This window comes from Anopheles darlingi, chromosome 3, assembly GCF_943734745.1.
Source record: "Anopheles darlingi chromosome 3, idAnoDarlMG_H_01, whole genome shotgun sequence".
Taxonomy (NCBI): Eukaryota; Metazoa; Arthropoda; class Insecta; order Diptera; family Culicidae; genus Anopheles; species Anopheles darlingi.
The window spans coordinates 65,513,468-65,529,501 of NC_064875.1; the positions used below are offsets into that span (position 1 = coordinate 65,513,468).

Consider the following 16,034-nt stretch of genomic DNA (forward strand, 5'->3'; position numbering starts at 1 on the left):
GGTTCGTGGATCTGGTCACTCCGTTCGCTCGAAATGACCGAGAAAGGGAATCATAAAATCGCAAAGAATGGCCACCAAGTGACCGCATGTGTGTCCGTGTCCGTGTGTGTGTGCGCGCGTGTGTTGTCCAGCGGGCTAACGTCCCATGCTATCGGTCCCGGTTAATGTGTGTACATTTGCAATTTAATGAAGGCATAAAATGCATTTCATTCCACGCGGCCACCACCCCCCTGCACGTCTTCTTTTTCCGGAGAGATTGCCTCCCAGCCAGCCAGCCAGCCAGTGTGTGTGTGTCTCCAGCCCCGCAAGGCTCAGTACCTTGTAAGGGGAATAGAAAGGCAGGGCAGTGCCTGGAAGGAAAGGGGGAAATAAAATGGAACATGCAGCACACATGGAACCCCTCCCCCCACCCGGTCCTCTTGCCATCGAGACACCAGCCTGCACGGGATGCACTCTGCAGTGCATGGAACTGGCGCAGAAGGAAGAGGAGGAAGAGGAGAAGGTGGACAATTGTGGGGCAAAACTGAAATGACCCGTATCTTGGACTCCCCCCCCTTATATCCTCGTGCTCAGATCGCGCTCGCTGTCTCGGCGACACCACACGGCGGTCCAGCAACAGTTTAGCTAGCATTCTACTTTTATGCTTGATCGGGGGGACCGTCTTTTGCCAGCGAGACAACCAGCCAGCGGTCGGCGGTCTGGTCTTGTGCCCGATCGCCAACAATTGAGATTGAGAGCGGCCAAAATAGTAGGATTCCGTTTCGCTTCGTTGCTTCGCTTCAGAGTATTTGCTATCTCGCAGCCAGGAACAACGAAACCGCAGCATCGTCTAAACCTGTAATCATGTGGAGCGCAGGAGAGAGGGGCCCGTGCGGCAGAAGCATATTTTACGAATATAAAAAAAAACAAACCCAAAATGGCACAAAGCATAAAATGTAAAACAACGAGCAGGTCGCCGCCATCAAGCAACATGTGGTGTTTGTAGTCCGTTCGTTCGTTCGTACCGTTTGTCCGTGTGCACAGTGGCCAGCTCACAGACGCCAACGAGCAGAAACAATGCAGCAACGGCAGCAGACAGCACAAAAAAGATCGAAGAAACGAAGAAAAGAAAAATGGAAAACGATGGCAGAACAACATACACATAATATGCAATGAGGCTCGAGGCAGCATCAAACTTCGGGCTGCTGCTGCTGCTGCTTCAAAACACCTCTTCCCACCACCTCGGTCTCTCGGTCGGGCACCCTTCTTTTACCGGGGGCCCCCGCAGGCAATTTAGCCTCTCGGATTGCGGTTAAACCTTGTCTTACCCGACACCAATCGTCGACCTTGGGTTTCCTTCGTTTAGGATTTTGTTTTGTTTTGTTTTGTGTTTTTTTTTTGCGAAACGCCTCTCGCCATGAAGAGATGCTGAAGAGCAGCGCACTTGAGCGCAACTATCAGCCATCAACCACAATTCATCAGCAGCTCAGCACGGAACGGGTACGGAAATAGGAGCGCAACACTACACAGTCCCGCATAATATGCATATTATGGTGCTGACGCGCTGATGGGGTGGTGCTGGCGTTCTACGCTACGATTTTTATCCTCCTTTCCGCCCCGGGGGGTTGAAAGAACATCGTCGAAGGATGCGTTTAGGTTGGATGAGTTTTTGCACCAACCGGGGTGATTTGATTCACAAATGATAAAGCAGATCCGGAGGCTAACGTTAGCTTAATGTTCTACGCTTCATGCACACTTCACACAGACACACCTCATGAGGGCTGTTCTAATGGTTGGGAATTGGCGTCGCCGTCGCCGTCGATCAAAACACAGCAACGGAAGAACGATAAAGTAATTTACTCAGCTGCGCCCATCTTTAAGTCGGTTCCAGGCGTTGGTTCCAGGCAAATGACTCCCGCCAGTTAACGGCCCCTGTTCTTGAAAACTAATGTTTTCTTTCTTCGCTCAGAGGTTGGAAGGGTGGATTTAAATCCACCCTTTCAGGGCGGCCTCAATTCATCAAACAACTGTCATCACTGTGTAGGAAACAGCATGTAGGTGAATCATAATTTCAAATCCTTTCCGTTGGATGTTTATGTTGTGCGTAAGTAAGAATCGATTGTTATGAACCAGCTGAACTCATTATTGACTAAGCAGGAGAAACAGTATTGAATAGAAAAGGCACATACAGAAGCTATTCTAGATAACATAAATCCATCCTAGGGCAGGGCATGGCAGAGTGTACGATCATTATGTTTACCATCGCACCCTCTCCGCTGTCTCCCTAGGGGGCAGAGCAAACCTTAAGTGGGAAAAGCCATCGGATGTCCTGCTGATAGTGGCGCTAAGGGGTGGTGCGCAGCATACCGAGGTCGCCGCTAGGGAATAGGCCTCCAGGGGCGTACACGTCACATTAGCGTCAGACTTGTTTATCTTTTTAACCAATTCCCTTTCTCTCTTTCTATGAACCCTTAAATTCCTGATCGATCTGGTTCAACGACCCGAGGGATTTCTACTGCTTTGGGCCATTGAGAATAGGCAGGTAAGGAGTCAAGCGATCCCTTCCCATTCGCTCAAACATCCATAATCTTCATATATACGACGATACGAAGTAAAAGGATCGTCGAGGTGTCTAGGAGCTACAAAAGATCATCTCGCAAGAAAAAAAAAGCGACGGGAGCAACATTCAATGCAGCGTTTCCAATCGAGAAAAAACCCCTCGGTCGGATGATTATTACCGATTCGTCTAGGATGCAGCTGTAACCGGATCGGATCCGCTGCCGGATCGAAGGGCCACCGAAGATCGCGTCCGCGGGAGCAGCGGGAACAGATTAAGAAGCAAAACAAAATGCAATTTATTTAGCTGCATGTCGTCGATGAGGACATGGGGCGGCGGTGGCGTCGGTGGCGGCGATGAAATTGAAACCAGCTGGAGATCGATCGTGGAAACCAATTGATCGAACCGCGAACCGATCGGCCACCAGTGCGAGCGCGCGCGAGAGAGAGATAGAGAGACAGAGAGAGCGAGCACCCGGGACATTGTAACTAATTGATTCCACGGCCAACCATCATTGCCATCAGTGCACAGACCCCCCGCCGGTTGGGGGGACCCTGTCCATTCATAGCATGCAAGGGGGTTCCCGAAGGAAAACTCATTTTAAATCTTGCGTTTTTTTGCTTCTCTCGATTCCATTAAAAATAGGTTAAGACCAGACTGGAGAAGAAGTCGTCGTGGTTGTCAACGCGAATCCGGCGAACCCGGCGAACCCGGCGAACGAATTATCAATTACTCATCGGTGTGTCAAGCCTCGTGTGACGCAAACATACACACGCACGCACGTACGTACGGGCAAATAAATAGCAAATAAGTTATGTTATGTTGCGACATCCGTTGGCTGCCTCGAGCAAACATTGATCGATAAGAACGGTCCGTTCGATAAAGCTGGGAAGGGGGGGGAAAGGGAATTAGAATATGGCATCGGGGTGGCGACGTATGTTTGCGTTACGACACATTGTACACAACCAAAGCACCAAAGCACCACCGTCGCTAGCACCGCGTGGCATGTCACCCTCCCCGAAGCTGTCACAACGAGGTTGATTGATCATGCGGAAAGTGAGGATTAACGAGACTCGACGAACCAGAAGCAGCCAGTGCCAGTGCCAGTGCCAGTGTTCCACCGTTGGAAGAACTGGTTCCCGACTATTCTCCCACATTCTAAGGCGCAGGTGCGACGCGTATTACCGGATTACCATAACTATTCATGTGCCTCATTCTGGCGACCACCTCTCCCGCCACCAACCCCGCGAGAGACACACGGAAATCATGTTTTGAGGGATTGATTTGATTAGGCGTCAACTGGTTCTCGGCAGTGGTTCGGGAGTTCCACGTTCTTTGGTTGACATATTACTCGAGGGAAACTCGTTTGCTTTTTTTTTTCTTTTTTCGGGAGTTCCAAACTGATCGATCTCGATCGATCTCGAACCACGGAATCAAGACGGATCGTTTTGGATCGTGCTGGATCGTGCGTGCGTCCGTTGTGCTTGTAATTAAAACCGGAGCAGCAGCCTGGTGGCCATTAGTGAGCCTCGTAACAAGCTACGATCGAATGTAAAACAAGCTTTTTCGGTGCCGATTGCTATCCGATTGGTCCACCCGGTAGACCGGCCGGTAGACGAGCTTGTTAATTGACTCCCTCCCGGGGACCGGGAATCACAAATGGAACTCGACAGGATGGAACCGGACTGCCCCGGCATCATCGAGCAGCAGACAACAACAACAACAACAACAACAACCGGATCAAACCACCGACCAACCAGCCAGCCAGTCAGATGGTTTCGATTAAATCGACAAACAAACAAATCGACGGCCACGGTACCTCCTCCTCACATCGAGGATCGAGGTCGATTATCACCAGCGATCGGCATGCGCTTCATTGTTGCACCGAGAAAAGGGAGCAAGCAGCTTGACAGCTCACTTGCCAGCCAGCTCGATTGGGACCAGGTCTTTGGCGAGCGATCGTTTTTTTTGCGGCCACGGACAAGGATGCAGCAGCACCAGCAGCACATCTTAATTGCAACCGAATGACGATGCAACTTGCCAACGACACCGACGCCGAGTCGAGTGGCCCTCCGGTGCACACCAACTCCTAGCCATTGGTGCATTCCAGGGCGGTGCCAGGGGGTGGATTTTTTGTTTGTTGCCACTGCACCTCATCTCATCTTAATCAGCGTCGGCGCCACAACCAATGATTGCGATCGCGTTTCGAATTCGCGCGATGATGACGATCCTTCCGGCGATCTGCTAACTGTCTGGGTTATCGGAGAAGATAACGCAATTGGCGGACCGTTTCAATTGTTTTTTTTTTACTTGACAGACAAGCCAGGTTCTCTCTCTTTCGTTTTCTCGAGATATGCAGACAAGAATTAAGATGTCAGCGGTTAGCCAGGAAGTTCTGGTCTAGCCAGTCGGTTATCAAGGATTAAAACATGTTTTATCGGTTTTGCAGAAACATGCAAATGCTTTCATAACTCCATTGCACTCCTTTCTTTGGTTCAGAGATGCTTGTGGTACCGCTTACCGTGTTTTTCTTCTTCCTGCAATTCGTTTTTTGCTTTTAAAGCGATCTCACGCCCATTTTCTTATCGCTTTTCCAACGATCCACCGAATGAGGATAATGGTTTCGAGTGTGAAAGGCATCCTTGCTAAAGGACTCCATTCTCGACCCCGAAAATTGAGGTTAAAGTGCCGTTTGGTGAACTAATTGAATTTCTGAAAGGATTTGCCTCACCAATCCTTGGCACAAAAAGAAAGCAAAACAATTAACCCCGGAGGGATTAGGATACAGAAGGATGCGTACTCCGCGAAGCCGAGGCAGCGGCATTAGAAAAGGTAGCCGCAAAAAAAAAACAGGAGGAGCCAATAATTAACTCGAGAGACGCTTAAACGTTTGCGGCACTCGCGCCATGGAAGCGTGAAGTGAAAAGTGAAATCGTCTTTTGCTTAGAAATCGTCTCGGTGTCGAGGCATTTCCTTTGTTTTTCCTGACACCTATAGCGAGGGAGCGAGATAGAAAGAGAGCCCCGTAGACGGTGTGCCAAGGAGGTTATCATTTTACACTCTTCGGCGCCATAATTACAGAGCCCAGACCGGGAACATGGTACCGCCGCAATGGCCTTCCGCCGCCATTGTGAACCTTTTCTTTTGTATTGTTTTTCCGACCGGTACAACCACCACCGCTCGGCGAACGAATGCAAACTGAATGCAAACTGAGTGATAGAGGAAGAGAGAGAGAGGAAGAGAGGACTTGCATAATGTGCAGATACGTTCGTCCATCCGTCCGGCCGGGCATGCCGGTAAGAACTTTCTACAAACGCCACCCCCCTTCGGAGTCTTTGTTGACCCTGTCCTCCCCCCCTTTACCACGCGTGCGTGCTCGCGCGTGTGTGTGTGTGTGTGTGTGTGACAGAGGGCGAGTGTGGTTTTGTATAGTTTCCGCTTCGTCATGCGGAACAATTGCCCTTCTTCGCGGCTTCGGCGAGTGGCGATGATAAAGCCAAGACCGAGAGGTACCAAGTCCCGGCCACCATCGGAACCGCAAGGAACGAAGCATATACGAAGAACCCCCTTTTGGAGTTCTCCTGGTTCACCCAAGGTTGTTTGCCAAGAACAAAGACTTTATTTAGGCAAACTGGGCGCGCACCGATCACAAATCGATCAGCGACGAAGGGGGGAAAGAAGGTGAAGTGGGGTGGGGGTTTGGGGGCCTTATAATTAAATATCTGAAACCGCAAGCGGATTAGCGAACCGAGCGAACTGGTGTCGCGTTGCTTTGTGGTTCGAAGCTCATTTTACACCCTCCAAAGAAGACATTTTGACGCCTCACTGGAGACACGCGCGCGCGCGCGCTCGTCCAGAGAGAGAGAGAGAGAAAGAAAGAGAGATCCTAGGACGGGACTCACCTGTTCCTTTGCCAGCTGGTACCAGGTTTTGGTGATCATCTCGAGCCGCGTATCGTGATAACTTTTGGTCGTCTTTACACTGATCAGCAGATCGTCGAGTTCGGTCGTCGGTGGTTTCGGTGTACCGGTGACGGCCGGCACTCGGTGCACATCGTACGCGAGCGTCCGTTGACCGGATCCGGCTGGTGTTGCGCCCGGTTGCGCCAAACTGTTGCCCGATGCACCGATGCGATGCACCACTGCACCGGCCCCGACACCACCGGTCGCCATTACGCTATCACGCTTGCTTATCACTACACTCGCGGCACCACCGTTCAGCATTCCACTACCTCCCGCAGACTGCCAATCCTGTGGGGAAGAGAAGAGAAGAGAAAAGGGGAAACGGGAGTTAGAATGCTTCGAAAGAATGACGATATGCGACGGAGATGGGATCATCAACTAAATTTCTGCTCGTGCTTTAGAAGCAATGGTTACTACGATGTGCATGGCATGCTGGGCACAACACATATGAGCGCACACACACACACACACGCGCACAATAGTAGTAGGCTGTTCGATCAGCAGGAGTTGTTCGTTTGTTGCTGTATTTCTCCTGTTCACAGTACAGGTGCCTTTCCGCGCGTCTCAATGCAATGCAACGCTAGTAGTACAACAGAGGAGGTAAAGAAGGGCGAGGTTCTGTCACGAATTCGAGCAACAAGCGACCGTCCTTTCTTCGCTCCAGGAACCTCACTCCGTGAATGACGCCGAACATGATTAAACGCCCCAAAACGAAACAAACGAAACAGATCCTTCCAGCGCACGATCTTTGCAGCAAACCGGATTATCTTCTCGCCCCTTTTTCGCTTGGGGTGTGGAGAAATGGTTCGACGACAGGTTGTGGCATCCGGCAGGTGCCCCTTTCTCAAGGCTACCAGATCGCATAACCGATGGATATACTACGATGGCGGGACGATACGATGATGGCGAAGATCGATAACCTTTTAGCACGCGCGATGCTCTGTTAGCGAGAGAAAAAGAGAGGAAGAGGGGTGCAGGGAGAGCCTTGTTTTGATGGACGACATTCCGACGAATCGCTGGCAGGGAATGCACTAGCAAGTCGCGTGTTGGTGCAGTTTCCGGTGCCGGAAGAGAGCTCCGCGTTGCGCTGGTTAAGCGGCGGTGACGCGCTTGAGCATAAAACAGATACATGCCGGTTTGTCCTCTTATCTTATCTGTCGCACCAAATGATAGGAACGCGGGTTTGATGTGTTGCGCAATGGAGAGAGAACGGAGGAGCGGTCGCGATGTTTGCGGAAGTACAAGTACACCGGCACACACACACACACCGACCGAAGACTGCAAACCGTGTCTAGAAATATGAGTTCGCGTTCTGCGCGCGTATCTCGAGCTTCGCCATTCCAATCCTTTGCTGCTAATATTCGAGACGAAATGACGGGTGTCTAGCCGGCCAGCACAGTAATACTTGCTGGGTAGCGCGAACGCCGTTCCCACGGTAGTCATGGTCAGGTAAGCTTCTGAACGATGTGTGTTCACTCGCACACACGGACAGATACACAGACACGGGCAAGAAGCACAACAAAAACAAAAAATAACTCAACAAGACGTATACCGGACGCCTAGAACGGCGTCCACAAGAACCATGGGAGTACCACCGCACCGACACACACACACACAGATACACAGAAGCGAAGGCCCTTGCACTGATTAAATTCGAATAAATTTCAATTACTTCTCTCACTGGTGGCCTCGAGTGAAGTGAAGCCGATCGAGGGCCTAAAGAGGGCCGTCCCCCGCGGCTGCACCGATCACTCCTTGGCTTGGATCAACTCCGGTTCGTCGCTTACCGCGCGGCTTGGAAATCGTTTGTTTTACGCGATAACGAGCGCAAGTCCCCAGGAAAGGCGGCATTACCATACGCATCCACCAACTTCCTGCGGAGTGCTGGTGGTGGTGCCCTCTGGATTCCTTTGTTGTCCCGGAGTGCGTGTGTGTGTGTTTGCCCGGTTGATGTCTTCGTCATGCTCCGCTGCGCGATCTAATTGAAGTGCGTCCATTGCGGTGCCCCCTTCTCCCCGTTCCACCGCCGGGGTGTCATAATGTAGCCTCATAAAACTGGAAACAAACGAAACACGTTGACGGCATTGACGGCCAGAGTAAGAGCGGGGAAGAGAGCGCCAGGGCTCACTGTTGCTCACTTACGTATCGTCGGGAAGACGGGAAGTTTACAATAAAATGAAACACGGACACAGGATGCTTAACCCAAAAGGATGGCCAGGGGGAGGTATAGAGGACATCTACTATAATTCTGTAATCATGCGCTACACATACACATAAACGAACGATAATGCTGCGCGACAAGAGCTTACGATCGTTTGTTTTGTTTTGGCTGGAAAGTAGAACGCGGAGAGTGCGCGCGCGCGCGAATGTATTCACCGGAATTTGTTGTCCAACGCTCTATTCCGCTCCATTTTATGGCCCGCGGGTCCGAGAATGATTTTTTTATGACCTCAACCGCGACCGTTTCTTTGCTTGTTGTTTGATTAAATTTCCTTTTTTTTTGTCAGGTTCTAAATGTGAAACACGGTGTTAATGTCGCGCGGAGACGACGCAGAGAGAGAGAGAGCATAATTTTATGTCCTTTTACACATCATCAAACAAACCAGCAGTCGAGACGAGCGAAAGCAACGATTCCTCGAAAGGGCCAACAGTAGAAGCTCATAATGCTCACGGCAGTCGTGCGACGAGCGGTTGTGCTTTCCGTCGGTTGGTTCGGGTTTCGTTCTGGTTCAATAAACTCCCTTTCTTCGTGCGGCAGTGCAGGAGGAATAAGAAGCGCCTCTGGTTTTCTTTCGCGCTCCGTTTCTGATCATCTATTAGTCAGCAGCAACAGCAGCAGTAGTGGGGATTGACTTTGCTGCTTGCTGTCAGCGTCTCGTTAGATATGATCCTCTTGGTCCACATCCGGTCGACCATCGGTTCGACCACAACTATTAGCCCCTCCCATACCCCCCTACTGCCTTAAGTAGCGCGCACTTTAGCCCCCTCGAACTCTATGTTCTGTTATGCTCTTCGTCGGCTCGATCGATCGATCGATGATGGTCCAAAAATGCTCCCAAACCTGCCGGTGAGCTAGACCCTGGTGATGATGCCTAGCTCCTCGGTGATCGGGCGTGATCGCGCACGCGCGTACACTGCTCTTTGGTCTCCCTGCTTTGGCCTGCCTGCTCCGTGGTGCGCATGCCTTAAAAGCTTCCGCTAATTTTCCAATCAGAATACAAATGATCCACAATCCGTGCGCGAACCACCTTCTTGGTCGTTTCTTGGCTTCACCAACACACCGAGGTGAGGCCTTCTAACACGCTCTCTCTCTCTCTCTCTCTCTCTCTCTCTCTCTCTCTCTCTCTCACTCTCTCTCTCTCTGTATTTCGCCGAAGCGATACAGAAGCAACTACAGCGAACTCCAGCTGCTAATGGGTCTGCTGCTCTCAGGGAGTAGAACAACTTGGGGCTAGAATCTTGCGCTGCCCGAAGTGATCCGAAAGCAATCGAAAGCTCGAGCACCACAACGCCTGCTTGAGCAGCCAGTCTCGGTTGCGCGCGTGCCCGTGCGCAATTAGCCACCATATTAAGGAGACAGGTCCGAGAAGCTAAGGTGCAAGCAACCGATGGATCGTTGCTAACCAACCTTCCAGGCCTGCCACTCTGCTTCTGCCGTTTTCTGCGTTTGGTTGCGTTTGGATCTTACTGCGTGATTTGGATTTGGTTTTGTTGTGGTGAGCGCTAGTCAGCATAAGCGGCAACATCATCATTTGTTATTTGTTGTTATCATCATCGGCATCACCGGCAGGAGCAAAGCAGTCCAGAGCAGAGCAGTTAAAAAGGCAGGTGGACTTCCTGTCAGAGCTACTTAGCGGCATTAACCATAGCATTAGAATGGCGTCCACTGTACGAACACGTTCCCTCTAACGGACAGCCAACGGGATCCTGCGTTTGTGCGGACCGGAGAGAATTCCATCGAGCATCGAAGTCCATCCCGGAGTCCGCTTAATCTCTTAAAGCAACGAGATTGTCACAAACGTTTGTCACTCAATCACACCCCGGGACCAAACAAATAAATGAAATGTCATCCGTGGTAGGAGAGAGGGGAGAGGGAGAGAGTGAGAAAGGCATCCACTAAATGCGGCCTAAACTATGCTCCCTCATTATGCGTGGCCTCTGCCTTAGCAGCCCCGGGAATTCGGACGATGCAGCAGCAGCAGCAGGAGATGCTCTCATCGGTGCTGGTGGTGTATCGAGTGTCACCGGCGGTGTTGACCCACGGCGACGACGGCGACGACAACGACGACATCATTCCGAAAGTCTCTATTCCTTGGCTCCTCTACACGGCTGCCAGGTTGGCTGCCGTGTTTGCGATACCATTTTCTTTGTTTTTGCTCACTCACCCTCCCTTCCTTTCGTTCGTCTATTTTCTTCTTCAATTAAATTGTTGTTTCTGACCTCTACGGACCTCGCGCGCGCACACTCTCCCTGCGTCTCTCTCTCTCTCCCTGTGTGTGTGCTCATCACTCCCACATCAAATCCCGGGGACGAAACTTGGTACCGGGCTAGGCAAATAAGTCCCTCTCTCTCCAGAGGGATGATATTTGTCTAACTTCAAGGCCTGCGCGGTCTGAGGGCCTTGCTGGTGACTGTTTGCACTTGGCAATTGTTTTTGTTTGACGTACGCGTTCGCGTCCCTCTCGACGCCTTCGCGGTGTGTTCCGTGGTGTGTTAACGTGTTTCGGGCGCGGTGGCCGCTGCGTGCGTGTCAGATTTGGAACGCTGGCTTAGTTCCACCGGCACAGCAGTAGCAGCAGCAGCAAGGACACCTGCTGTTGTGAGGATTCCAGACAACCAGAAGGAACCTCTTCTCGAGATCATTAGATTGAATGGAGCGCATCAAACCGCGGATCCATTACAATGTAGCTTCAATCTGCAACCAATTCGATGGTTAACAGGAACTACACTAACGACAACATTGTTGCCAACCCCAAAGCTTGCCAAATCTCGAAATGCGAATGTGAACTTCGACATTGATCGATGCAATTCTACCACCCACCGGGATGATTGGCCGGGTTGATAAATTATCGGCAAATTCGCGATCGGCAAACCGTCATCAGGCGATGGTCATTGCCGGCATCGGCGACACATTCGTTACGCGCAGTTGCAGTTGCAGATCGAGCCGCCGCCGATCATCATTTCAATGAACGACGCGATTACGCGAATCGGAATGTTCAATCAGATCGTGCTGCCAGGAAGGCGGGAGACGGTTAAAGAGGGTCCCAGGTCCCCCAGGTGGGCAACAATAACCATCGCGATTCAATCCCGCGGGCAGTTCATAAGTAGCACCGCAGCATCGTCGAGATCGGTGACAGTTGCTGCCGTGTGTACGGCGTGCGCGCGATCACCACCAACGACGACGTCATCGAACATCGGGTTCCGAATTCGAGTACTTCATTATCACAGCAGGCGGTGAAGAGAAGAAGACTGCCACTCGACTTCTTCGACGCTCCTTGGTATCGATCCTCAATTTCGCGATTTCCGAGGGTTCTCTCCTTCGCTGGCGATTCGCTTGGCTTCTGGCGGTGATGCCGTTTGCCAGATAAAACCGCGCGATTACGCTGCACGTTGCAAGGCAGACATTATCGAAGTGGAAAACTCAATCAACTCAATCTCTCGTGGAAGTTCTGGACTGGTCCGTTTCGTTGCCTGTGTGTATGTGTCTCAAGCCCACTCCAATTTTTGGACAAAAATCGAAAGCGCATCTGCAGGGGTGACCGCGGGAAGAAATGGAGCCCCCAAAACGGGAAAACCTGTTTTTTTGTTGTTGTTTTATGCTTTCCCGATATGCTCTCCTTGTTGTCTGTGTTTTTGAACACTGCCAGTGGTGCTGCTGCATCTTCAGCATCGCGCCAGCATCGATGACGTTTAATGAGCTACCGCGGCCATCCCGTGGCCACCGAAACCAGAGGCTGGTCCAGAGAGGGCGCATCCTCCGATTCGGTTACGCGGAGAAGAGAAAATCGAGAATACACACTCTGGGTCGTCCGTCCAGTGGTCCAGTTTTCTGTTCCCCTTCATCCATCTTGGATCCCTTTCGTTCGCAATGGTCGCGCGGTCCACGGCTGTTGGGATGCCGGTCACGAACAAGAATGTGGCTGCAACACGCCACAGACGTAGCAGCACCAGCAGCAGTAGTAGTGATGGCGGTTGGCTGCTTGAAACTGAAAGATGACAGGTGGCCAACCCGGGGGACCTGTTCCAGGACTCGTTCTTCGTCCTTTCGGAACCGCGAATTTGCGCACAAAGCGAGCAGCGAGTAGACTTGTTGCAGCGAGAAAGTGCGTTTTTTCGAAGTGCGCATGTGTATGAGGGATTTGATTAAGGGGTTTTCGTGGTGGATCGATCGATCGAGACGACGCCACGAAGTTCACGAAGCATAATCAACCTGGAGTAAGATGCGCGGGAGTCCGTGGCAGCAGCAGAGCCACCATCATCCGCCACCGCATTAATAGCAACGGTGGTGATCGATGCTGATGATGATCACCGTACGGTGATCGTCCCGAAAAAGCCGAGTCCGAGGCCGAAACCAAACCATTATAACAAGGCCAGACGATGGCCGTTACGGTTTCGGTTAATAAATTGAAATTGAAAAAAGGTCCACCTGCGTGTTGACCCTCAAACTGGTCGAGAAGGAAACATAACCGCGCGTCCAGACTATAGCAAATGATTTAAAAAAGGACCGTAGTCGCAAATAAATATATTATTAAATTAAATAATTAATAAAACAGGTATGATTTCGTTGCACGATAAAATAGTTAGAGCAGCTGTTCGAATAAAACGCTATCTCTATTTTCAAACCAACCTTAAATCTGATAATGTAGGTGCCAGAAAATAAAAATAACCGCAATATATTACCAAACATTATTATAGTCTGGACGTGGACTAAGAAAGGTCGTGTGCGACGCGGAGAAACACCAGGTAGTCAAGGAGACACTGACACCGCTAGAACCGCCCAAAGTCAGCACCAACTAGAGAGAATAGAGACTTACTATGCTCTATGCTGCGGTTTGCGTGCGAACCCCCGATGTTCGGGGTTCTTGTGGATCCGTCTTTGTTGCTTTTTTTTCTTTGAGGTGAAACAAAAACAACAAAAACAAAAAGCACCAAACGAGGGCTGTCTCTCTCTTTCTCTCTATCTCTCTCTCTCTCTCTCTCTCTCTCTCTTTCTCTTTTTATCGCTCTCTGTTTGTGGATCCTCCGATCGCACCATCGTGGATCCCACCCGTTTTTCTCAAGCGAGCGGCAGGTGTTTGATATCTTCGTTTGACGTCTCGACCCGGCTGGCGGGGGGTGGAGGGGATCGGCATGCCGTGTGCCAAAGCTCCTCCCAGTCCCAGCGTGAAGCGCTTCAAGCTTCGAATCCGATCACACCGAATCGATTGCTAATGCGGATGAGAAAGATCGTTTGAAGGTGAATCTAGCCACGGCCTTCAACCGTAATCACGCCACGATAGCATCACCATCACCAGAAAAAACGATTGCCGATGGTTGTGTGATCATCGTGCAGCATAACACCCATGCAAGCATGCGCAGAGTTTGCCGTGCGATAACATTATTTAAATGTTCTGCAGCCGATCGAGAGGGATCGAGAGGTAGCGAGGAAGCGGAGAGGCGAAAGTGGTTGAATAAATCAAAATGCCGTCTAGCTATTTTCACGTCGGATCTCACGTCCACCGCGGGCTTGACAGTTTTGATAACACCGTACACCTTGCGATGATCGCGATTATCGGTTGGTTGAAGAGATATCGGTCGGGCGAAGCAGCGACATCGTTGGAGCAAATTTACATTTTAACGTTGCTCTCATCTGTTTGTCGATCCAGATTTCCATGGGCCTGGCCTGGCAGACGATAAAGCGCCACCGGAATCCGGAATAGATGCCGCTGGCTTCGTTGATTTTCGATAATTAATGAGTCCAAATCGGCGTCCTCGTCTATTAGTTTTTCCCGTTACGCGTGGTCTTCTATCTGGTGACCCGGAGGGGGGGGGGGGGGACACACTCACCTGTTGCACACTGCCACCGGTAACCGGTGGCGTCGTATCGACGGCCAGTCCATCGCTTCCATCGGAGCAACCGGAGTACGCACCGCCACAAACGCTCTGGTAGAGGACGAGCGTGATGTAGATGAGGAAGAGACCCGCGGCCATCGTCTGCAGTGCCCGCCGGTACCGGTAGCTGGCCGTATAGAGGAGGGTCATCTTTTTCCGAAGGCACCGCATGGAAGCCCACGCCTGCTCTAGCTGCTGCCCGTCGTCCAGCACTCCAGGGACAGCGGCAGTGTGGGCATCTTGTGCCGCTCCTCCAATCTTGACGGTGGCACCGGTGGCCGAAGCCGTGGCGCTGGCGGCAACTTTGCTCACGTGCGGATCCAGGACGATGGCCACCGCGTACCGCGACCGGACAGCGATCGGCGAAACCAACGAACGAAGTCAAACACCGGAGAAAAAGAAAACACGGAAGATAACCGCAACGGAATCGCGTATGCCGCGTGCCAATGGCCACTAGATCGATTCGTACACTTGCTGCTTGCTTTTAATTACACCTTCGTTTTGTACCCTGTTTCGGTCACCTTATCACAATCTCACGTATACTACACACCGTATCAACACTCGTTGGTGTGCGTATCTTGGAAGGATACACTTCCTTCGACTTGTCACAAAACGGATTCACGATTTTCGAGAATAACAAAAGAATGGAGCACAATCTGAAAGACACAAAACACGGACGCGCGCGCGTACGTTTAACGATCCTCGTCGTCGTCGTCGTAGTTGGAGCGAAAAACCGGTGACGGAACCGCGCGCACGCGACGAACCTCTCACGGCCAAAGCAAAACGAAAACTCGCGAGCCACGATCCAAGCTCAACGCTCGAAGGTCCCCTTTCGGTTCCAGTATCGCCCTGAACAGTTCTCGTTGACCATTTATGCTGCTCCTCACTGAGAGAGCGAGAGTGCGGGCGCGCGCACCCGCGAGAACGATCTTGCATTATCAGCGTAAAGGGGTTGGCCACCGGCCACCAGCATGCGCGCCGCAACCACCGGCTGCGCGACGGATTTAAAATCCGGAGCAGAAGGAGCAGCAAGTGGTTCCAGACACCAAGAATGAGAGAGAGAGCGCGCGCATGCGCGAGAGAGCGCCGTTCGTTTGAAAACATAATTCCGGGCAGCATAAATAAAGCCGGCATGCACGCACACTTTCGAACGCGGTCTATACGACGCGCTGATCGGGTGATCTTCGGCTTCTTTGTGGTGATTGTGTTGGTGTGGTCGTTGGAAGCTGTTGATCGCGTGTGCTGCATGCATTAGAACGGGGGGTTTATGCTGCACCCTTTTGTGCGGAGGGATTTACGCTGAGGGTTGTTTTAATTTTGCACGTTATCTGTGACCCCCTCCCTCGTGCGCCCTTTATCGCTTTCGAGCTGCATCTGGAGATCGCATGATCGGTTGGCATAAATTTTAATTTCGGAACCTGGTTTCAAACTCGGCCCCGGGGTTG

At 51.4% G+C, this 16,034-nt stretch overlaps 1 protein-coding gene across 1 annotated transcript in view; it reads right to left on the reverse strand.

Moving 5' to 3' along the window:
* LOC125955302 (fringe glycosyltransferase) overlaps window positions 1–15,380 on the reverse strand; it is a 106,811-nt gene extending 91,431 nt beyond the window's left edge. The window contains exons 1-2 of the mRNA XM_049686403.1: window positions 14,545–15,380; window positions 6,439–6,786 (exon numbers count right to left, since the gene is read on the reverse strand). Coding sequence (XP_049542360.1) covers window positions 6,439–6,786; window positions 14,545–14,760 — 564 coding nt within the window. The 5' untranslated portion in view covers window positions 14,761–15,380. The remainder of the gene's footprint in view (window positions 1–6,438; window positions 6,787–14,544) is intronic.
* Window positions 15,381–16,034: the final 654 nt, after the last annotated feature.